This window comes from Lynx rufus, unplaced genomic scaffold (genome assembly GCF_022079265.1).
Source record: "Lynx rufus isolate CCGP_SWC_20201006 ecotype Redwood Valley unplaced genomic scaffold, mLynRuf1.p SCAF_10, whole genome shotgun sequence".
Classification (NCBI taxonomy): domain Eukaryota; kingdom Metazoa; phylum Chordata; class Mammalia; order Carnivora; family Felidae; genus Lynx; species Lynx rufus.
The window spans coordinates 32,780,464-32,803,979 of record NW_025814824.1 but is presented as its reverse complement, the minus strand read 5'-3'; the positions used below and the strand labels follow the sequence as shown (position 1 = coordinate 32,803,979).

The window sequence follows — 23,516 nt, the reverse complement described above, 5'->3', positions numbered from 1 at the left end:
AACAGGGAGGCTCTATCAGATTATAGAAATGGCTATCGTATTTTGAAGATTAGTACACAGGCTAAGGCTGAGAAAGTTAAATTTCCTTCAAAATGCACTAAGCAGATATGAACAAACAGTTGTTTAAGGAAAAAAAAAGCACAGTTTCTTTTAAAGAAAGCTAGAGCCAGTTTGAAATGCTGGGGATGTGAAAAAAATGTTAAGTAAGAAATGTTATAGACATTCCATGAGAGCATCAGAGAGTTCCTGGGACACAATTATATAGGTAGAGTTACCAATACATGTCCATATACCTTAGTTAATTAAATTCTCCCAACAACTCTGTGAGGTAGTTGTTATTTTCATTAAATAGATGAAGTAACTGAGGTACACAGTCAAGGGACTCTTCCAAGATCTCAGAGATGGTGAGAGGCTACAGTAGGGCTCAGAGGCAGGAGCTCTCCTATAGCGAGTGCCTTGGTATCATCAACCAGAAGATACATAGACAGAAATCAGAGTATAAATAAAACCTACCATGGGTGGACCCAATGGAATTCAAACAGTTGCCTAAAGAAGTTACATTTTCTTTTGCTTTCTTTTCTGATTTATCGAGCACCTCCTCTATTCTACACACCCATTGAGATACTTCTCAGCTAAGAAACCATTTAACCACCCCAGTATATTCAGTATACTCCCCAGTATACACAGAGTTGAATCTGTAACTTGGATTTGAAGCCTATATGGAGATGAAAAATGTATAATGTATAATGACATGCTGTCCATTTTTCTCCACGTACACATGACACAGACACACTGTGGTAAGATGCAAAAATGTCCATACATCTTCATTCCTTCCTGTTTTCACATCCTTTGCAATGTGACCTTGCAGCTCTTCCTTTCAAGGACTGGACGTTATTTCCCCACCCTTCAAATCTGGGCTCACCTTGTGGCTTAGCCTGCCTCAGCCAAAAGAATACAGCTGAAGTAATGGAATGCCAATTTAAAGCCTTTGCTCAAAAAGCCTTGCACACTTCTGAGGTTTCTTTCTAGGGGCTCTAGACTGTCATGTGAACAAACTCAAGTTATCCTACTGGAAGATTAGAGATCACATGGACCAGAGCTCAGGTGCTAGACATGAACCCAGCTAGGAAAAGGCAAGCTGTTCTGTAGCTGACCACAGATGAATGAGGCAATCAGCCTGGAACAGAAGAACCACCCCCCTGAGCTCAGCCAAAATTTGTGACCTACAGAATTTCCAGCTGAAGAACTATCATTGTTTTAAGTCACTACATTTTGTGATGGTTTGTCACACACACACAACTAAGAAAAAAGAACAGTAAGAAAAAATATACTAAACTGCTAGCAGATATAACTCTAGGTAGTGGGATTTTGTTTATTTGCCTCTTCATGTACTTCCCTGTACTTTCCATTACATATTTCTTTAATTATTGAAAACACTAAATATAATAAAATATAAGAGTTTTTGTAAGTTTCTAAGTTCTTTAAATGACAGCCAATCCATAGTCAGGTCTACTTAACTGAGATGCTCAAAAAAAGCTGAAGCCAAATTATTTAGTAAGAAAAGACTACCCTCATCATTTATCTTTCAGTTAAATAAGATGAAAGAAGGGGCGCCTGGGTGGCGCAGTCGGTTAAGCGTCCGACTTCAGCCAGGTCACGATCTCGCGGTCTGTGAGTTCGAGCCCCGCATCAGGCTCTGGGCTGATGGCTCAGAGCCTGGAGCCTGTTTCCGATTCTGTGTCTCCCTCTCTCTCTGCCCCTCCCCCGTTCATGCTCTGTCTCTCTCTGTCAAAAATAAATAAACATAGAAAAAAAAATAAGATGAAAGAAGGGCCTCAGGAAATGATTTGTAAAGTAGAATGATACACAAATTTAGTTATAAAATTTCATCTGACTTTTTTATATCTCCCTATATTTATGCCAAATGTGATATAACAAAAAAGGCACCTTTATTTTGTTCTTATTAACCACTACTGATTCCTAAGACATGCTTACATGCTTCAGTAAAATGAATAGATTTTGTTCTCAGGTTTGGGGTTCTATTTAAAAAGCAACAATAACAACAACAACAATAACAACAAAACAAAAACAAAACCCCTCAACAAATCTTTTTCTACTTATTGCTATACCTGTCCTCTCCATCATACTAAGCCACCTCTAAGGGGCAGCACAAATAATAGGATGTTGAAGTGTTTTCTCCCCCTGATACTGTGTTGCCCTTAGGAGTGGGCTTAGAAAGGAAACAGGCCCTTATCACATAGCTCTCTAACTTTTCTGTGACTCTACTGATGTTTAAATAAATGGCCACACTTGAAAGGAAAGATGGCTAACTATCAATGACCACAACCCAAATAAGGAGAAAAAGGTGTTTCTAATGTCTGGCCTGGTTCATCAAAGGCATTCCAACATCAAATAGGCTAACTCAAAAAATTTAACGCTAGTGTTGATAAAACAGGATGAAAGAAATCATCACTGCCTACCTGATGAGTACACTATAGTAGTAAATCCTGAGCCAAAGAGTCAAGAACCAGCTGGCAAGCAATGCAAAGAGGAAAAACAATGCAAGGATGGACATGGAGTAGAAAAAAAAAAGAAAGTGGCATTTAAATAAGCAGTTACTGAGTGCTTGTTATAAGTAAGGCACCTTGCTAGGTGCTAAAGATTAAAATACAAGAAAGAGAGAGTCCCTTCTCTCAAATAGCTCACAGGCTAGTAGGGAAGACAGACATAGCTCACCAAAATGCAAAGTATTGAGAATGCCTAGATGAGGGCAGGAAGGGACCTTCACAGGTTTCACTACAGGGAACATCTGAACCAAGTCCGAAGGAGCCAGGAGGCACTCTTGCACACATGCCAGGAAGGCTATTTGAGAATGGAGTGTTTGGTGTCACAAACCTCTGGCCTTTACCACCTTGTCAGCCTGTGGGCACCTACTCAGAATAATGTTTTTAAATGTATAAAATAAAACAAGAAAAGATTACAAAAGAAACAAATTATACTGAAATAATATTGAGAAGTAAATTTGTGGTATAATATCTTTGCTTCTTTAATAATGTATTAAATACTATTATCTAGTGGCAGACCTAATAACTTGATATTCTAATTTCAAAGTTGTGATGAACATAAGCAATATTTTAAATCTCTGTTACAATGGTAATATGGTTTCTATTGTGGACAGAGTCACAGAAACTGTTAATGCCACCGTGGCCTCAGAACTGACGGGAATTGTTAAATTCTCACTAGAGTTAGTGGAAAACAGTGGTAAATCTTTCCTCATCCTTTAATAGACAAATTTTCCTTGATACTAAAGTATAAAAAACAGTTTATCACCTGGAATATTTAAAGGCACAGCAGCCAACCTTCTAACAGCCTTATAAAAAAATCACAACAATATTACTTACATAATATTGTGCTTGTATATAGTGAGATTAAAGAACACAATAGCGAAATGAAAATCAATGAAGGCATTTTTGTGAAGGGTAAAGTTATGGAGACTAAAACGGGTGTGACCTAAACTGACACAGGAATCTAACTTAAGTACTGAGGCTGGAATGTACACTGCATTCTCAAATATATCTCTCCCCATTGGGTTTTTGAGAGCAGAGAGCAGTTAGTTCACATAAGACCCCTAAAACAAGGACTCAGGGGGAAGGAGTCCTGTGTGGCAGAAGGAAGGAAGATTCCTATACTTTGGCAATATCTTCTCTGATCAGACCTGGCAAAGGCTTAGTTGTGTTTATGCCTTGAAGAAGGGTCACTCACCGTCTGACAAGGTGAGTCAGGGGCAGAGATGTCATCTTGGGAAAATCCCTGACTGGATTCTCCATCTATATAATGATGTTAATAAAGGGTGTAAATCCAAATACAATAGTGTATATTGAGCCAGCAACACTGGAGAGTTGAAGAAATGAAGTAACTTATCCAGCAAACCGGCCAAAAAGCACATTTCATTTATCTCCAGTAACCTTCTCAACTTTATTATTTCTCCCTAATTTCTATGATTTAGTAACCCATGAGATATTATTATTGTATTTTTTCAAGGTACCATTTTATAAAAATTCCTAGAGGGATCTGAGTAAATTAATACCCACTATTCTTCTTTTACCAAATTTCTGTAGTAGAAGTCACTCACATAAATTTTCCTTGTAATAATGAAAGCTTTCTTTGTAAAATTACAAGAGCTAGGTAAAAATCTTCTATCCGGAAAAACCCAAATCCCTGGGGCTTCATGAAGAAATAATTGCTCCAACAGGAGAAATGCACATGCGGACCCATAAAAATGTCACAAGTATTTAATTTTCTACACGTCTGTTTGTTCACGTGTACTTTCACTTCTTGTGCATTTTTGAGTACAAACATAATACAGTGGGAAATGGTGGTAAGCAGTTTCCCAGCAGATTTAAGGTCTTATTCATTTAAAATGCCTGTAGAAGTATAACTAACAGGCTGCAGAAGATACTGAGGAAAAACTAATTCTTTTCCATCTGAGTCATTAGCTCACCTCAGAGATCTTGTTTGGTAGGGAAGTGAAGAGGACTGAAACAGGAGAACCATCTTTAGATGCTCACTCTGTCCATGTAGGGAATTCTCAACAGGTAGGCACCACCTGCTTTCTATTCTGAATAATAAACAACTTACTTCAAAAACAGCAGAGAGCAAAGTTCACATCCATTAGACTGGTGGAGCTGGAGGGGTGTGGAAGCCTCCCACTGCTAAGATGGAACTTGACATGCACTCCTCCTAAGTCACATCCAAACTCATTAGTTGCTAGTGAACATGCAAGTCCCTGGATGCCTGCCCCCAGAAGCTCTGCCTTGGGCTTTTACATTTCAGGAGCTCTTCAGGCTTCAGGGTAGCAACAGTAAAATCTGGAGAGAACTACAGGTTCAACAAAATCTCAATCATTCACAGCAGGCTCTGTGTGTGTGTGTGTGTGTGTGTGTGTGTGTGTAGAAAATTTCTACTTTTGTTAGAAATTTCTACTTTTGTTAATACAAGTTGATTCTAAAACTTATATGAAAATGCAAAGAAACTAAAATACTCAAAGTAATCTTGAAAGAAAAAACAATTTAAGAGGAACTATAACAGGGGAAAGGAGCAGGAAAATCACTGGCTCAATTATAAGGCAATAACAACTTTAAAAAATTACCTCAGATGGGACATTTTCAACAGAGAGAAGCAAGTATCACTATATGGCATTCTTGCCAATAAGGATTTTTGAATCTCAATTACAGCTGGTGTATGGGTTCAAAACAGCTAAAATAGATGCAAAAAAAAATGTTACCAGAAAATTCAAAGTAATAAATTAGACTAATTAAATGGTTATACAGTTTTTCCATGCCACTAAGAAGGAAATCCAGGTAAATAATGACACTATGTAAGCTAACCTAAGCTATAGTCTCAAGTTGGAAAAGTGACTACCAAAACCGCACAGTCTAAATAAAATGTCACACATGCTGTGACTCTGATGACTTGAAAGCTCTATATCTTTTAATGATTTGTGAACTTCTCTGAAGTGCCACTTCATCATCTGTAAAATGTATACAATCATAATACCAGGGAAGTGGTGACTATAAGGACCAAATGAGATAAATAGTTATATATAAAAGTACACGGTAAACTATAAAAGTCACTATACAAATATTAGCTATTATTATATTACTTTTATTCACCTTAGTCTGCATTGACATACTGCTCCCAACAAAGGAAGGTAGTCCCCTTGAACAGAAGATAAAATTAGGGTGGCATAAGCAATTGTGGTTCTATAAAAACACAGTAGTTATATGAGCATGAGTGAGAGATGGGGAGAGAAAGGAGGAGAGAGGAGAGAGAAGGAAGAGAGAGGGAGGGGAAGGAGGGAAGGGAAGAGAGAGACACACAGTGAGAGGATGCACTAGATCTCAAAAATGCAAGCTTCTGAGGTTTCCTTTGAAATTTCAGGAGAAATAGCCATAGGAACAATGGAAGAAGAACCAGCCAACAGCTTTCTACCACCCCTCATGACAGCAGAAGCACAGAATTTGCCTGGCCATCGCACCAGTGTTAAAATCTTCCCATTGTTAATCAAGAAAATGAACATCCATCTATCAACCTATCTAGTTTTACTTAAGTGCATCTCTGTGCCAAGCACTGTGCTTGAAAAAGATATGTGGGGTTCCTGTGGAGGCGGAAGGGATGGGAAAAAACTGAGAGGTTCTGTAGCAGGAACCCTTTCTTTTCCCCCCATGTTCTCTCAAATATCACCTGAAGGTAATCTCTATGGTCCCTATAGCCTTGGCAAAAATTACTTCTCAGTATCTAGTAAGGACACCAGTCTTTACTCCAAACACATGATAAAGATATATAATAACAGATTTGAAGGTACAATTAAAAGGTGTTGAATATAAGGGTTGGAAATTTTGTATTTTCTTCTTATTCCTGAAAAATATATGAGGAAACTTAACCAAAAGGCTTAACTAGTACTCCAGGGGGTCAAACAAAACCGAAAGTAAATGATTAAGGTATCTGATGCCCACAGAAAAGAGCATTTCAATTCCAATTGCTTCCTGCCACAAGCAAAAGCTTCTCAGTGCCAAGTTATCTCAGTAATGGCTCAAAGAAAAATTAAAAGAATGCTTTATTTAAACATGTAGAAACAGTAATTTCTTAAGTTTCTTCAGATACTACACTCTGTAATTTCACTGACCCACTACACACAGTGTGGGATAAACAGAATGCATGGTATCTCACACACACACACACACACACACACACCCACACACACACACACACAAAGCCAATTTCAGATAAAGAATGGAAAAAAAAAGAAGAGCTGATTTGCAGGTGTGAGACTGTCAGACCCCAAGATGGCTACCAACAATTTATGGAAAGGAAGGGCACAGAAGTTGGGGTGTCCCCAGGCTGACTGGCTTCCTGCAAAGAGACCTCATAAGGGCTTTTTAGTTAATCTAGGGTTTTATACATCATGTTTGTTAAAAGTGGACAGATTATGTGCACCTAGAAAGTAACTTCTTAGATACAAACGTTGGAACTTATTTACTTGCCATTTCAATTGTTTGCAGCTAATAGTCTTAAAAAGCTACACTTTCATTGCATTTTGTTGGTATCTATGGATTGCATTATGACTATGGCATCTAATTACGGTACTCTACATGAAAGAATTGAGAAACCCTATCTCTTGTGCTTTACAAGATGTTGGAATGTCAAATACCCTTTCCTGTTGTCTGTCTGTTGACACATTCCATTTGTATTTCTCTACTGTATCCATAGTTCTTCATTCTAATACCAATGTTAAAATATGGGATTAGTGTCACTACCTAATTTTCTTCACAAGCTATCAGACAATAAAGCGTGCCTCAATTATTTTCTTTTTTAAAAAAGACTATAAATTGCTAAAGAGCTTAAAATTTTCTGGGTACTGAGATACATTAATTCTGTGGAAAAAGTGTGCAAGCATTTTACATGGAAACATACCTTACCTATGCTAAAAAGTGAAACCAGGTAAGTGGTCCTTGGAAAGGAAGACTTGATTTCTTCAGTATGTGTGGTCCTTGAAGTCGCCAAATTTCAACTGTGTCATGTAAATACTCCTTCCTGCAGTGGAAGCCTAGGTCTTGCTGACTGGCTCCCTGGTTCCATGCATGCTGTGTGATGGGGAAAACAGAGCCAAGGAGGAAACACGACACGGACAAGTTTCTCCTGGGGATTCTGATGAGTCTGCTTTTGTGGTAAAAACCAAACACCTGCACCAAGATGCAGATCTTTCTTAATTTTTTTTTAAATCAGGATTAATTTGCAGTTTTACAAGGCCAGAATAAAAAGTTCAGCAATATATTCTTTTCTGTGAAGCCACATATTACACATTTTGAGAGAGATAAAGATAACCGAGGCTGTCAGATAAGAGATCTAATAATCAAAGCTCTATAGAGGGTAACTATAAACACTCATGTTAAAAACACATGAGGCCTCAGTCCCACAGATGGCTTCAAAGTGATTTCAGGGGCTCTTTAGGCCCTCAGGAGTAAGTATTGCCTATTTGCAAAATAAATAATGTGTCCCACACAATGTATGTCCTAACATTTTTCCAGTGCATTTGGTTGTTTCCAGGAAATATATCTGAGATAATGTTCTTTTACCCAACCAGATTAAAGGATCAGAAATAAAAGTCTGGAAGGGCACCTGGGTGGCTCAGTCAGTTAAGCACCCGACTTTGGCTCAGGTCATGATCTCACAGTTCGTGGGTTCGAGCCCCGCGTTGGGCTCTGTGAAGACAGCTCAGAGACTGGATCCTGCTTCAGCTTCTGTGTCTCCCTCTCTCTGTCCCTCCCACATTCACATTCTGTCTCTCTCTCTCAAAAAAAATAAACATTAAAAAAAAAATTAAAAGAAATAAAAGTCTGGGGAAAGGCTATTCTAAGAGAAGAGATATTTTTCTGAACCACCTGGGACCTGACTCTGCTTTCTGCCCCCAGATGAGGATGTGGCCTTGCTGACCCTGCATCTGATTCAAGAGCCAACTCCTTGCAAGAATTTCCTTAAATAGAAAGGCCTAGCCTCTTAAAAGTAAATTCTTCCACAATGGAGATGTAAGCCCTTAATATAGAGCAACTGTATGGTCACAAAATATGACTTTTATTCAGTTCCAGCAGCAGCCAGCTCCATGCAGACACTGCCATAACTGGGGAGAGCCCCAACAGGGAGCAATGTGTAGGAGAAGTGCCACCCCCAGGCATTCAACCTCTGCTCTGCCTGCATGGCCTCCACATTCTGATCACTTTCCATATCCTTGGCTGATTAAAACCAGAATCTGCAATGGAGGCATCTGTTCTCTGTTCCCACAAATCCAGAACCCCTTTAAACACTTCAATTAGCATCAGAAGTGGGTTGAAGATTCCTGCAGCTGGTGCCTGAATCAGAACTGGTACAAAGGCCCTTACCAAGTAGCCAGGCTTTGAGAAAGATCTGGAAAAGGGGGAAGGAAAAACAAATAAGCTAGAGATGGCTCAATTCAAGGCAAAAGAGCCTCAGGTCTGGGGTCTATAAGGGCACTGTAGGTTGCTTTCTAGGGAGCATGTCAGTGGAAACCTCTCCCCACAGCCAGGTCCAGTGACTAAACAGCAGGCCCAGTAGAAGGCAGGATGGCCCACAGTGAGACTCCCTGGCTCTTGCTGCCTTCACTAACTAAGAAGCCAAGAACAGTGAGATCCCCAAAGGGAATTAAGCCCAGGGCTCGGGGATGTGCTGCTCAAGCCCTTTTTATCCTGACCAAAAGCATGGGAGAGAGAAGCTCTGTGCTCGCTGATCCCACCCTTCCTATGGAAATGGCTATGGAAGTAGGAGGAGGAAGTTAAACGTGGGGTATTAAATAGAGAATAGAAAAATTTGAGGTAGGATACATTTCATTTTGTTTACAAAATTAAGAAAAAATGATGTCTTTACTGGTTTTACCTGATAAAGTGAGCAAGGGAAAGATTCATGCCAAATGTAACTATTCTAAAATGTCTGTGCTAAATACCTCTCCTCAGAGGCTAATCTGATGTTAACTTTCTATCACCTGGGATATGTGGATTGAGATCTCAACAAAATACTTCTATTGATGAAAGGGTAAGGGATTCATTTTATTTACTGTATGTTTGATTGAGGAAGATTGATCAGATTCAGGCCTGAATCACTGTAGTATTTTTTTTTAATCCTTATTGAGAATTTTTTTTATTCCAGACCTTTTCTTTGATTAGAATTCTGTTTTTCATTATCAGTGCAAAGTCAGCAGGGCATTTGGAAAATAACTTATGTAGAATGTAAAATAAAAAAACATATATAAACCCAAGATGATTGTGAGCAAGTCTGAGAAGAATAAAGTTGGCCATAGCAAACATAACTGAACAGAATGGGAGCTGGCAATATGCAAAATGTTATGAAAAAAACAACATCCACCAAAACAATTCTACTACCTACAAAACACAAAGACACCCACCCAGGTCTGGGAAACAGGAAGAGACCATTCAGATCATTGTTAGATGAGTTTTGGCTAAATTCTGATTCCCTTTCTTTTCTTTTCTCTTCCTTTTTTTTTTTTAATGTTTATTTTATTTTTGAGACAGAGAGAGGCAGAGCATGAGTGGGGGAGGGGCAGAGAAAGAGAGACACACACAGAATCCAAAGCAGGCTCCAGGCTCTGAGCTGTCAGCATACAGCCGGACGTGGAGCTTGAACTCGTCAACCGCGAGATCATGACCTGAGCCAAAATCGGATGCTCGACCAAGTGAGCCACCCAGGCGTCCCTGGTTCCCTTTCTTAAAAGAATGGAAGAGAAACTAAAAATGGACGAGCTGAGCCATAGAACTGAGCTCCAGACTAAAGGAGGGAAAACGGAAAGGAAAAAGAAAAGGTGGATTCATTCCAATGCTGCATTTGATTGGTCAGCCCTGTTGGTGCTGAGGCAAGTTCACTGGCATTATAAGGCCACATTTAGAGCAGACAAAACTCTTAGTCATAACCTCCTCTGTGAATTCTACCTGACTGTCTTTGTAGAGTTACTGGCTTCCTTCTTTGGGCTCCCAGATAAACATTTTATCTTTACTTTTATTTAGCCTATCTTGTTACAGTAATAGAATATAGTAGTTAAGAGCCTGGGCACTGAGTCAGCTTGCCTGGTTTTGACTGTTCTTCCCCTTACTACCTGTGTAAAAAATAGCAAATTATAGAAACCTAAGCATCTTTTGCATCAGTTTCCTCATCTGTAAAAAGGGATTAATAATAGTATCTACCACAAGTGGTGCTTTGAAGATTAATGAGATAATACTTGTAAAGCCTTTAGAACACAACTGATGTTATGTATTAAATAAATTTTGTCATCATTTTTTCATCTGCTTAAAACAGGTATGTGAATGGAGGCATGTCAGAAGGAATGTTTACTGTTGAGCTGAGAAGTTAAAAAAATATATATGTTTTTATTCCCAGTACACTCCATGGCCCCTAGTATATTGAACTGAACAGTTTGAGCAATCTAACTGAAGTTCTCTATAACTAACCTTTGTGCTGGATATATTTCTTTTTTTTTTTTTAATTTATTTTTTCAACGTTTATTTATTTTTGGGACAGAGAGAGACAGCATGAACGGGGGAGGGGCAGAGAGAGAGGGAGACACAGAATCGGAAACAGGCTCCAGGCTCTGAGCCATCAGCCCAGAGCCTGACACGGGGCTCGAACTCACGGACCGCGAGATCGTGACCTGGCTGAAGTCAGACGCTTAACCGACTGCGCCACCCAGGCGCCCCTGTGCTGGATATATTTCTTAATGACCTGGTGCTGAGGACATAAGTGGTGAGATAAAAAAGAGGAGGCAGACATTATGGCTGGCCAATTTGTTATCAAAGTTTCCCTCCAATACCGACAATCTTTAAAAAGTGGCTTTATTTTCCTTGGTTTCAGTTCATTTAAAAATCTTGGAATGGGACCACAATTTATGAGGTTTCTACCTCATTCCCATCCTTTCTTCAAAAAGTTTAACATGTTTGCAAGTTTGGAGAACCATCCTGAAAGGATAATGAAAGGGACCTGAAAACCAGAAGGCTGCCTTCTAGAGAGTAACCTGGGTTGCAGTCTGGAGCTCTGGTGCTGGGTACGTGAGTGGTGACGAGATGGTGGGCCTACCCCCAAAACCATTCACAGCCCATGAGAAATTAAAAGAATTTTAGACAAAACATCAAAATCTTATATTTTTCTGAAAATCCTAAAAATGACAGTATCGATGGTGTTAGTATTTTCATTGCTTTAGTGTTTCTTAAAAGAAGATAAGGATTTTTTATTTGTTTCTTTTTAGATAAGTGGTGCTTAGGTGATGCTTGAAGTTGGGATTTTCTACACCTAAAAAACACTGAGGCCAATTCCATGCCACTTGATCCAATGGTTCAAAGAAGAGAAAACCAAGACCCCTAAAATTTTTATCAGCAACATAATACAAACACATGTAGTGTGACAACGTATGCTGTGACATATCAAAAGACCAGTTAATGGTAATAAGAAAAAATGTATTTTTATTAATTAAATTAATTAAAATTAGAATATAAAAATAAATTTATTAAAGATAGGAAAATTGGACACATAAACATAAACATTTTTGATCATTTGAAAAATTTTTATTTTTCTGCTCTGTCACTAATGTGGCTCCGTTGCCCAAGTAGCCAGTGCTCACATGAAACAAAAAACAAAAAACACCCTTCATTCCAAATGTGGTTGCTAATAGAGCACCTATAAAAAAGAAGCTGAGCCTGGGTGGCTCAGTTGGTTAAGCGTCTGACTTCAGCTCAGGACATGATCTCATGGTTCTTGAATTTGAGCCTTGTGTTGGTCTCTGTGCTGACAGCTCAGAGCCTGGAGCTTGCTTCAGATTCTGTGTCTCCCTCTTTCTCTGTCCCTCCTCCCCTCCCTCAGAAATAAATATTTAAAAAAAAACAGAATCTGGGCTCCTTGATGAGTTGCTGATTTCAAGTTTAGAACAATGAAAATCAAGATGATTTTGCCATTGCTTATTGAAATAAAGCAATGACAGTTTCAAACATACCTGGAAGTGGTTTTAAATAAGGAAAATAAAATCACCTTGAAGAGGCCCCAAATAGTCAAAGTGTGACAGAAGCATCAAGAAGAAAATTACAAGTCAATTGGTACTCATTGAGTCTATAAAAGGCTATGAACCAAAATGATGTTCAAAGGGTCAAATAATATAAAGCACAGCCAAGCAAAGTACTTACTGATGTGAATTAAATAAATGCTGCCTGATTACAAAAACATAAGCCTATGACCGCCCATCATGGGCCCAAGGGGCACCATATGTTAAAATGCAACATATGGTGAAATATAATTCTGGTCTTCATGTATATCGCATGTATATCAGAACTAACTGGACTAACAGTCATAAGCCAGAGTCAGGAGTAGACTCAGGGAAAATAGGTTTCTAGAACAGTAGAACACTGTGGGGAGATATTGCTTAGGTACCAATCTAGGAACTGAGGCTACCTTCTTCCTCTGGTAGAGTGTGTGGTCTTGTTGACCTTGATTCTGTGTAAGAACTAGGGTGTTTTCATGTTTATAAGCATTTTATTAAATGAAAGGCATGGATAATTAGTTTTCTTGAATGAGTCCCAAATATAAACACCTGTGGTACAGCAATATATTGTTTGCTTCAGATCTGGCAGCACCTAACACACAGGCAACTGCATATGCTCATTAGGGAAATATGGCCAAGGGAAGTTTTGTTATGATAGGTTGCATTCACTTCCACCCTCTCTGGTCAAACCATTTCTGCTACATTTCTATATCCCTGGCTAATTAAGTGGAAATTTACAGTGGGAGTGTGTGTTGGGTCTTTATCAATCCATAATTAACATGAAACACTGAAGATTCATTGTAATTAATGAATTCATATAAAAGTGTGAACTGATTTCCCAAAGGTTTTTTTTTTTTTTTCCATTACATGTTTTCTCAATAACTGATACTGGAAGTAAAATATGCTATACAATATTCTCCTGTGATAAGAACTATTCTAGGGTGTAGAATTTAGGAGCTTTGATCATCCATTGTTCCACAAGTTGGTGAGGTAAGAGCTATTTTTGCATACCAAGAGAAGACTTTATTAAGTTAGTTTTGACAGGTATCTTTACCCGACACCACCCAAAGGTTAGTTACATAAGCAGAGATTAACCAGAAGAGCTATCTTGCCCTGAGCCCATCACCAGATCCCGTGCAATGTGGGTCCTGTCCTGAGCCAAGCATAGTGATGGCAGGGAAGAGTTGTCCTGAAGGCTGCCTGAGGAGCTCGTCTGAAGACATGAAGCCTGGGAAAAATAAGTCAGTAAGTGCTGAGCAAGGTCTCAAGTTCTATTACAAAGATGAATGCCAGAATAGGACACGAAGGATGGCTAGAAGGGCAGAATAACAAAAGACAAGACAACTTCCCAGAGCGGGAAGTACCAATACAGAAGCCAACATAACCACTACTTTCCATTATCCACACCAATAACACAACCTGGAAATAAGATGCACATGCAAAATATCTAACACACCCTTGACATAAAGTTGCTCAATAAATACTAGTTCTCTTTCTTTCCTCTAATCCCAGGCGTTAGCATTAGAGAATTATTTCAACAAATTTATATCAAGCAGCTTCCATGGATGGCCAAATGCTAGTTAAAGAGACAAAATATTAATTAAACCTAGTTAAATAATCTAGTTAAAAATAATTTAGTTAAAATAATATTGAATAAAATAATACACAAAATACTAGGGAAAAATTGACCACTAAGATGTTTTCTCTATAAAAGTTCTTCTTCTTTGGATAGGTATCTGTCTCCATGTTAATAGTTACAACTTAGAAAACTATGAAAGAAACAAATTTCTCAAATGTCATGTTTTCCAAGAGGAGGAGAGGATATTGAGATAAGAATGGTGTACCTCATATAAGATACCTAAGGTACCTGGGTGGCTCAGTCGGTTAAGTGTCCGACTCTTGATTTTGACTCAGGTAATGATCTCATGGTTCCTGAGTTTGAGTGCCACACTGGGCTCTGCACTGACAGTGCTGAGCCTAGTTGGGATTTTCTCTCTCCCTGTCTCTCTGTCCCACTCATGCACTCTCTCTATCTCTCTCTCTCTCAAAATAAATAAACTTGAAGAAAAATACCTTGTTTGGCCCCTAACTATATGGTCAACTAATCTTTGACAAGCAGGAAATAGCCAATGGAAAAAAGACAATGTTGGGAAACACTGAATGGCAAAAAATGGTGCTGGGAAAACTGGACGGCAACATGCAAAAGAATGAAACTGGACCGCTTTCTTACACCAAACACAAAAATAAATTCAAATGGATGTAATACCCAAATTTGAGACAGGAAAAGATCAAAATCCTACGGTAGAACACAGGCAGCAACCTCTTTGACCTTGCCCACAGGAACTTCTTACTAGAAATGTTGCCAGAGGCAAGGGAAACAAAAGCAAAAATGAACTATTGGGACTTCATCAAAATAAAAAGCTTCTGCACAGTGAAGGAAACAATCAACAAAACTAAAAGGCAGCCTATGGAATAAGAGAAGATATTTGCAAATGATATATCTGATAAAAGGTTAGTATCCAAAATCTATAAAGAACATAGCAAACTCAACACCCAAAAAACAAATAATCTAGTTAAGAAATGGGCAGAAGAATGAACAGACTTCTCCAAAGAAGACATACAGATGGCTAACAGACACAGGAAAGATGCTCAACATCAGTCATCATCAGGAAAATACAAATCAAAACCATGATGAGATACCACTTCACTCCTGCCAGAATAGCTAAAATTAACAATACAAGAAACAACAGGTGTTGGCGAGGGCGTAGAGAAAGGGAAACCCTCTTGTATTGATGGTGGGAATACAAACTGGTGCAGCCACTCTTGAGAACAGTATGGAGATTCCTTAAAAAGTTAAAAATAAACTACCCTATGATCCAGCAATTGTACTACTAGGTATTTACCCAAAGGATATAAAAATACAGGTTTGAAGGAGTACATGCACCTGATGTTTATAGCATCTTTATCAACAATAGCAAAGCTATGGAGAGAGCCCAAATATTATCCATCAATTGATGAATGGATAAAGAAGATGTGTACACACACACACACACACACACCATTGAATATTACTCAGACATCAAAAAGAATGAAATCTTGTCATTTGCAAGGATGTTGATGGAGCTAGAGTGTATTATGCTAAGCAAAAGATGTCAGAGAAAGACAAATACCATATGATTTCACTCATATGTTGAATTTAAGAAACAAATGGATGAATATATGGGAGGGATAAAAGAGAGAGGTAAACAAACCATGGAGGGAGGTGGGCGGGGGTTGGGTTAGATGAGTAATGGGTATTAAGGAGGGCACTTGTTACAAGAAACACTGGGTGTTGTATATAAGTGATGAATTATTGAATTATACTCCTAAGTCCAATATTGCACTGTATGTTAATTAACTAGAATTTAAATACAAAGTTGAAAAATAACAAAAAAAAAAGGCCTTATTCACTGCCATGAACTAATACATAAAGTGCCAGTGATTTTAGTGTTTCTACACTGCATGTATGGAATATCCTAATCCAACATGAAGGTTTATTGAAGTAAGTTGCCTCAAAAAAAAAGATCTGTGCATGCCATCTTTCTCACATCCATTACCCTCCATTACTCAGGTGTCTCTTCCATTGGACACCTGTCTAGTTTACTCAGGTGTAAGGAGACAGACCCTATGGTAGTTGTACTTTGCAGGAAGTATATAATTTATGAGTAGTTCATTGTTTGCTTTGGAGAAGGAATATGTTCAAGGATGCCAGTTTCAAAACCATTTTACTATTTATTGTGTTCTTTGGTTTTTCCTTTTCCTTATCAAACATTTGTGCAAGATCTACATAAGTAGGTTAGGAATACATCCAATGGAACCTTCTGAAATATAGCCAGAAAATAGGTCACACTAAATCATAGCAAAGGTGGGTGGTCAAGTACCACAACACTACAACAGAAACACATGTGCAGACACAGACACACACACACACACACACACATACACACACACACACGAATGAAATCTTACATTTGAAAGACAGCAGGTGCCAGTCAAAAAGTATGCTCGACAAAAACACTGAAAAATATATACTAAACTTTAGATTAAAATAACTGGGATTAGCTGTGCACTTTATATAATGTATTCATAGCTTTAAGACTTTGTAAGCTGCCTATTTTTTCAAATACCACCTTTTCAATTAAAAGGGTGCTTACTTCTAATGGAAGAATTCATTACAATAAATCAGATGAGATTTTTGCACTCTTATCCAGAGTGATTTTATGCTCAAAAGCTCAATAACATTGAAAATACTATTATATTTAAGACATTTTTGGGGCGCCTGGGTGGCGCAGTCGGTTAAGCGTCCGACTTCAGCCAGGTCACGATCTCGCGGTCCGTGAGTTCGAGCCCCGCGTCAGGCTCTGGGCTGATGGCTCGGAGCCTGGAGCCTGTTTCCGACTCTGTGTCTCCCTTTCTCTCTGCCCCTCCCCCGTTCATGCTCTGTCTCTCTCTGTCCCAAAAATAAATAAAAAACGTTGAAAAAAAATTAAAAAAAAATGTTTAAAAAAAAAAGACATTTTTGGCATTAAAGGAAGGGTAAAGTTGCCTTAAAACAGTCCTTTTTGGTTCAAAAAGCAAATAATTGGGAGAAAAAAATAAAGGAAACAAAAACCCTAAAATGAGTAAAAATGTAGACTCTATTGAAGGAACTGCAGCTTTATACTTCATTTCACTGAAACTAAATAGGCATCCTCTGTTCTGTAGAATGACTGGATTAGGCTGCCAAGTTAGCCTGAATTTTATTTACAGTTTTCACTGCTATGATTCAGCAATTGTCCATTACTCTCAAATAATCAAGGTATGGTGGAAAATATAACCACATTATGGTTCCAGCTCTTGAGAGCACAACCCCTGGCATATGCAATTTACACAAAGAGAAATACTGGAATGAATTTGAACTTTTGTATGCTTGAAAACTAAAGCATATTCAATGTAAACAGGGACAATTCACAATGCTCTGAACCAAATTACCAGATTCCATGAATTCCTTCTGGTTAGTTGTCAAACATTTTGGGGAAGAATCCATACTTGAAGTCCAAATGAAGAATAAGGGATAAGTAATAGCTACCAGAAATATATTTTGGAAATGTAGTATTCACAGTACTTCCTGCCAGAGAACTTCTCAAGGCAATTTAGAAATGCTAAAATGTTACCTTCATAAGGAAAAACTCATTTAATGTAAATTATATGATGTTTTCCTCACATTTGACAAAGTGTACCAAACTTAAAGTCAATCTATAGAGGAGAGTAGATGTTCTTTTTGGTCATCATTTATGAAACAAACAGTAATATAAACATGACTGAACCACACATCACAGTTAAGAGGAATGAAGTCCTGATTAAACATCTGGATCTCTTTAATAGCAACTTCAATATAATCATCAGTAACCACAGAGCTTTGGAATATTAGAATAAGAATGTGTGATCCCAAGCAAAGCTTTAGATGAACACCTCTAGCTCCATTCAGGGTTTGGAGTTGGGAATTCAACAAATAATAGAGTATGAGCTGAAAAAGCACTGACATTCCAGCACCTGTTGCTCATTAACTGAATCCACTTGGACAAGGAATTATACCTTTTGGCACTTAGGTTGCTTATCCTTGAAGCAGGGATAATACTACTCATGTGGCCTCATTCACACAGAATTGTAGCACCAAAGCCAGCAGCAGCACAGCAGTAGTAAAAGAGAAAGTAATAATATGGCTTTCATTTTCTGAGTGTTTATTCTGTGCCATGGACTAAAAACAACATGGTGAGCATAGGCATGCCATCATTTGTAGACAAGGAAGCTGAGGCTTAGAGGGCAAAACTTGCACAAGGTTGCATATGTGCTGCTGGCAGAATCCAAGTGTGAACACAAACTACTCTGACTCTGGAGGTCATGATCTGATTCACATCTCAAATGCATTCCCATGTGTCATCTAATGAGGTATTGATGGTACACTGTAAATGGCAAAGCACCACAGTAATGCAATGTGTTATTACTGCCATTTTTTAAAGTTTTTAAAATGTATTTTCTTCTGAATATATAATACTATTCTTAGCAAGAGCCCATTAATTCAAGAAATTAAGGAAAAAGCATGAATGAATATGCAACTTGTCACCTAAAACATGGAAAATAAGTTTAAAATAGAGGTGACGGTGGTGTCATTTCGTACATTTGTACATTCACACACATCCGCACAAAGTCTCAACCCACAAACATCAAGTATCTCTCAAAATGCCAATGGAAGTTGCTGGAATCATTAAAAATCCAGGAGATTTGTTGTGTATGGGTCATGACTCCCCAAGTCCATACTGACACCCTGGCAGTCTGCTCACAGAAGGTTATTAGAGACATAGGACAAGCATGTTAGGCTGCAAATAGTCAGTAGCCAAGCCTCCCAGGGATAACAAAGGGCAGCAAGTTAGCAAAGCTGAAGCTTTAGCCTCCTTGTTGGCAGCAAAAAACAATTACAGGGAACTGGAAAAGTAACAAAGGCATATCAACCATCTCCACACTGTCCTAGTTTTTCTAAGCACTTAAAACAGACAAAAGATTCCATTTACCAAGGACAGGTAAACTAATTTATAGTTAAATTCACACGCTATTTACTTGCAAACACTCTTTTCCCAGAAATAGGTTCAGTCCTGAGTGAAATAGAAAAAAACAGAAAAAAGTGACCTCTATACTTCCCTTCTACATTTCTCCTTTTCTGAAATTGTCCTCATTCCTCCTAGGGCCTCCACATGCTATACCTAGCTGATCCCATCACAGACAACAAGGACCCAAATGTTTATGACCACCTCCATTCTCCCTTTACTGTGTTACTGCTCTTTGTTTCTTCCAGAAGAGATGAAATAAAACCCAAAGGCCAGAATGTACAGGTACATGGATTAAACACTGCATGTTTTCAAGTGGTACTTTCACATCATTCCCTTCTCAGAAGTGATCTCACCTTCATCCTGGATATGTGCAGTGCACAATCTATACAGCCATACTCAGTTAGACCTACATACAGATCCAAAATCAGAACAGGCATAAAGAATTTTATTCATTCATCTGTTCATTCACTTATTCAACTCAATAAATAATTATTGTATCTAGCATGTGCCAGACACTGATGGGTCCTGGGCAAATACAAGTAAATAATAATGTACAATCCCTGCCCTCAAGGAACTCATAGTCTAGACATGTCAACAATAAGTAACATTACAGAGTAGAGCATGCTAGCCATGGGACAGGAGGGAATTCTTATGCAGTCCTGGCATCAGGGAAGGAAAGGAGGGCCTTACCACATTTGGGTTGACCTTATGTCGAAAGCATGTGATGTTCACCACGTATGGCCAATCATCAGGCTCCATCAGCACCCCAGCAGCATGAGCACATGTGACATGGAAGGAGGCTGGGCAACGGCCATAGGAACACTGGATGCAGGCTCCAGAGACCTTCTTGACCCGGTGTCTGCAGAAGATGCATTTCTGTAGGGTGAAAATGAAGAATATCAATTCAAACTCTGTAACTCAGCTTATTTCCACACTTCAGAGGATAATAGCTATTAGAGATGCAGAAAACTGATTACATCAACAAGTCCTGGCCCTCCAGGGGCCCTAGTGGTGAGAGCAACTGTGAAAATATAAGTCATGTACTTCTAATGAAATGCACTGCTATGGTCACATACTACCAAACACATGTTGAAACATCTGTGGTTAAGAAAGCCAAAGCCTTTTGCATATGCTTCTCCAGTCACAGTGAGGAAAAGCCCCCAGGGTGCTCCTATAAATCACCCATGAATGCTTAAGTTACCTCCCTTTTACCTCCTGCATGGCAGGACTTTTGGTACATCAAGAGATAGAATATGGGTTTGGAATACAGGTACCTACTCTCCTAAGTTAGATGAAGTCTTCAGAAATATCCAAAATAGCACACAGATGGTCTAATTTTTCTATTTACAAGGAACTGTGTTAAATGGTCCAATGTGGAAAATAGGGGCTCAAGTGCTTAATAATACACATCTGAACCCTACATGACTGACACAAAAATATGCTTCCCAAAGTAAGAAAGTTGAAAATCACCCCAAAGGACATGATTTTGTTGAGTATTCATAGCTGACTATGCCTGAAGAGAGAATGAAAATAAAAACAGCAATCTAAAAACTACCACAGTCTAAAAATTAAATCACATACAGTTGGCCCTAGACATTATTAGTATATTTGTTATGAAAGATGAGAAAAATCAAACAGCTTCACTATATGTACAATTAGTAAATACTTAAGGACTAGAAACAGTGGGTGTAGAATAAGGTTCAGAAAGCAGAAGAAACAGAATGATCTAAAAGCTTGACTTTTCATTCCTATGGATAAAAACGGTCTGCAATCTGATCAAATGCTGGTGTGCTCTTTTATAGGAACATTTTCCTTCCTGGGACAGGAACGGTACTTAAACTCAATGTCTTTTGGGGATTGTAATATTTTATCACAGACGTTAAGAATCAATGTGCACTTAACTTTTCACTCTTCTTTGCCTTCACATCCGATCAGCAACTTCAGTCTTACAGATTCTGTACCTTAATCTTGCTCTGATCTTTCCCTATCCATCTATATCAACTGCCACTGCCTCTGCTCGTGGTACCCAGCATAGGAGTGTCCTCCTAACCGGTCTTTTATTTCATTCCACTTCAATCATCCTCCCCAGGAAAAGGCCAGTGATCTCTTTACAACATAAATCTAAGGTCAGCCCCCTGCTTAAATGTCCTTCAATGGCTTCTCCTTATCTCCAAAATATTCCAGAAAAAAAGGAACAGCATGAGATGGAAGAGGAAACCTTAGAAAAGGCTCTTATGGTCCATATGAGCAGTCTTATTTCTCACTAGTCCCCATAGGGGCTCTACACTTCAGGCATTTATCTGATCTCCCTATACATCTAGATTCAATATACAATGAAGCATTTTTAAAGTGGGGGTTAAGAATGTGGCTTAGCTGATTTAAAAACTACACGCAAACACACAGAACTGAAACAAGATCCATTATAATCTGAATAAAAGCATTATTTAATATCTTGATGTCTTGGCAATTCTTGTTATCAGTTTCAATACATTCTTGGTAATTCTTGGTAGTATTTTTTTTAATACTTATTTTTGAGAGAGTAAGGGGGAGAGGGAGACAGAGAAAGAGTGAGAGAGAGAGAGAGAGAGAGAGAGAGAGAGAAGGGGAGCGGCAGAGAGATACAGGGAGACACAGAATCTGAAGCAGGCTCCAGGCTCTGAGCTGTCAGCACAGAGCCCAATGCAGGGCTCAAAATCACAAACTGTGAGATCATGACCTAAGCTGAAGTCGGACCCTTAACCGACTGAGTCACCCAGATGCCCTGTTATTTTGGAATCTTTTTGCCAATTCCAATCTTTTGAAATGTGATGGCAGATATAATAGCAAAAATTCATAACAGGAGCCCCAGGCATAATCAATCTTTTAAGAGCCTAATCATACTACCTAGATGTCAGCGTTTGAGTAAGTTCAGATAATGACAGATATGAAAGGAGAAACTGTTTCTTATTTTCCTAATTAAATAGGATTTTTTAAGAGTAGGAAAGAGTATTGTGATTTAGCTAATTAACGAATTGGTTAACTCCAGCCTCTTCCATCATTAGCTTCCTCATTAAACAGAGACCTTCCAGAAAAGGTGAAGGAGGAGTGCATGGGTGGCTCAGTCGAACGTCTGACTCTCGATTTCAGTTCAGGTCATAATCCCAGGGTCATGGGACCAAGCCCCATGTCAGGCTCTGTACTGAATGTGGAGCCTGCTTGGGACTCTCTCTCTCCCTCTGCTCCTCCCCCCACTTGCACACATGCACACACAATCTTTCTCTCTCTCTCAAAAAGTTTTTTAGGGGCACCTAAGTGGCTCAGTCAAGTGAGCATCAAACTTCACCTCAGATCATGATCTCACAGTTCATGAGTTTGAGCCTTCATTGGGCTCTCTGCTGTCAGCATGGAGCCTGCTTTGGATTCCACTTTGGATCCTCTGTCTCCCTCTCTCTCTGCCCCTCCCCTGCTCTCTATCTCTCTCTCTCTCTCTCTCAAAAAAAAAAAAAAGAAAAAAGAAAAAAGAAATAAAAAGTTTTTTAAAAAAGGCAAAGGAAACAGAGATAATACACTTAATCCCAGTGAGGATTCAATCCTTGGAATCTAATAAGGGAAGGGCCCTCTTTTCCCCCAGAGGCAGTCATCTCTAAGGATACAACTTTATCCTTTGCAAAATCAATCTAACTTCAGACTAGTATAATTTGATGCTTTGGAAGATGTTTATTCATAGAGTTGGAAAGTTTGACTTAAACATCAAGTAGGTTCTTGAGGAGATAAATACATAAAACCAAGTAGGGAGCCATTCTGTATCTTATAGTATAGCCTATGTTACATTTCCAAACCCCATTTTCACTTGCTGACTACTAAACCAGTTATTCTGTACCCTGGATGAAATGTCTATGGCAATCTGACACCTACACAATGTCTTAGCTACAGAATTTAATTCAGCAGGGCAAAGACAAGGACAAACAGATACTTCTTAAGAAATGTTACAGTGGAATAAGCACTATGAAAGAAGTAGAGACAAAGTGCTATGTGGAACCTGAATGACTGTGCAATGAGTCATGCTTGGAGGCAAGACAGGGAAGAAGGCCTTCAGGAAACACATTGCTGATTGGATCAAGATGGTAGAGTCAGCCTGTGTTACAAACTTCCCAGCTTCAACCCCTAAGTAAAGATAAAGGAAAAAGAGTGAAACCCTAATAGTACTGACTATCAAGAAAAGGTGTAACTAACCCCAGGGAGCAAATCCCCAGAAAACAGTAGATATCTCTGAGGAGACAGTTCTGGTAAGGCCAGTGCCAAGAGTGGAA

The 23,516-nt window shown here is 38.8% G+C and overlaps 1 protein-coding gene across 7 annotated transcripts in view; it reads right to left on the bottom strand.

Moving 5' to 3' along the window:
• KDM4C (lysine demethylase 4C) overlaps positions 1-23,516 on the bottom strand; it is a 433,616-nt gene that overhangs the window by 45,125 nt on the left and 364,975 nt on the right. For all 7 annotated transcript variants that reach the window (XM_047064766.1, XM_047103336.1, XM_047103337.1 and 4 more), the window contains one exon: positions 19,918-20,103. In XM_047064766.1, coding sequence (XP_046920722.1) covers positions 19,918-20,103 — 186 coding nt within the window. The remainder of the gene's footprint in view (positions 1-19,917; positions 20,104-23,516) is intronic.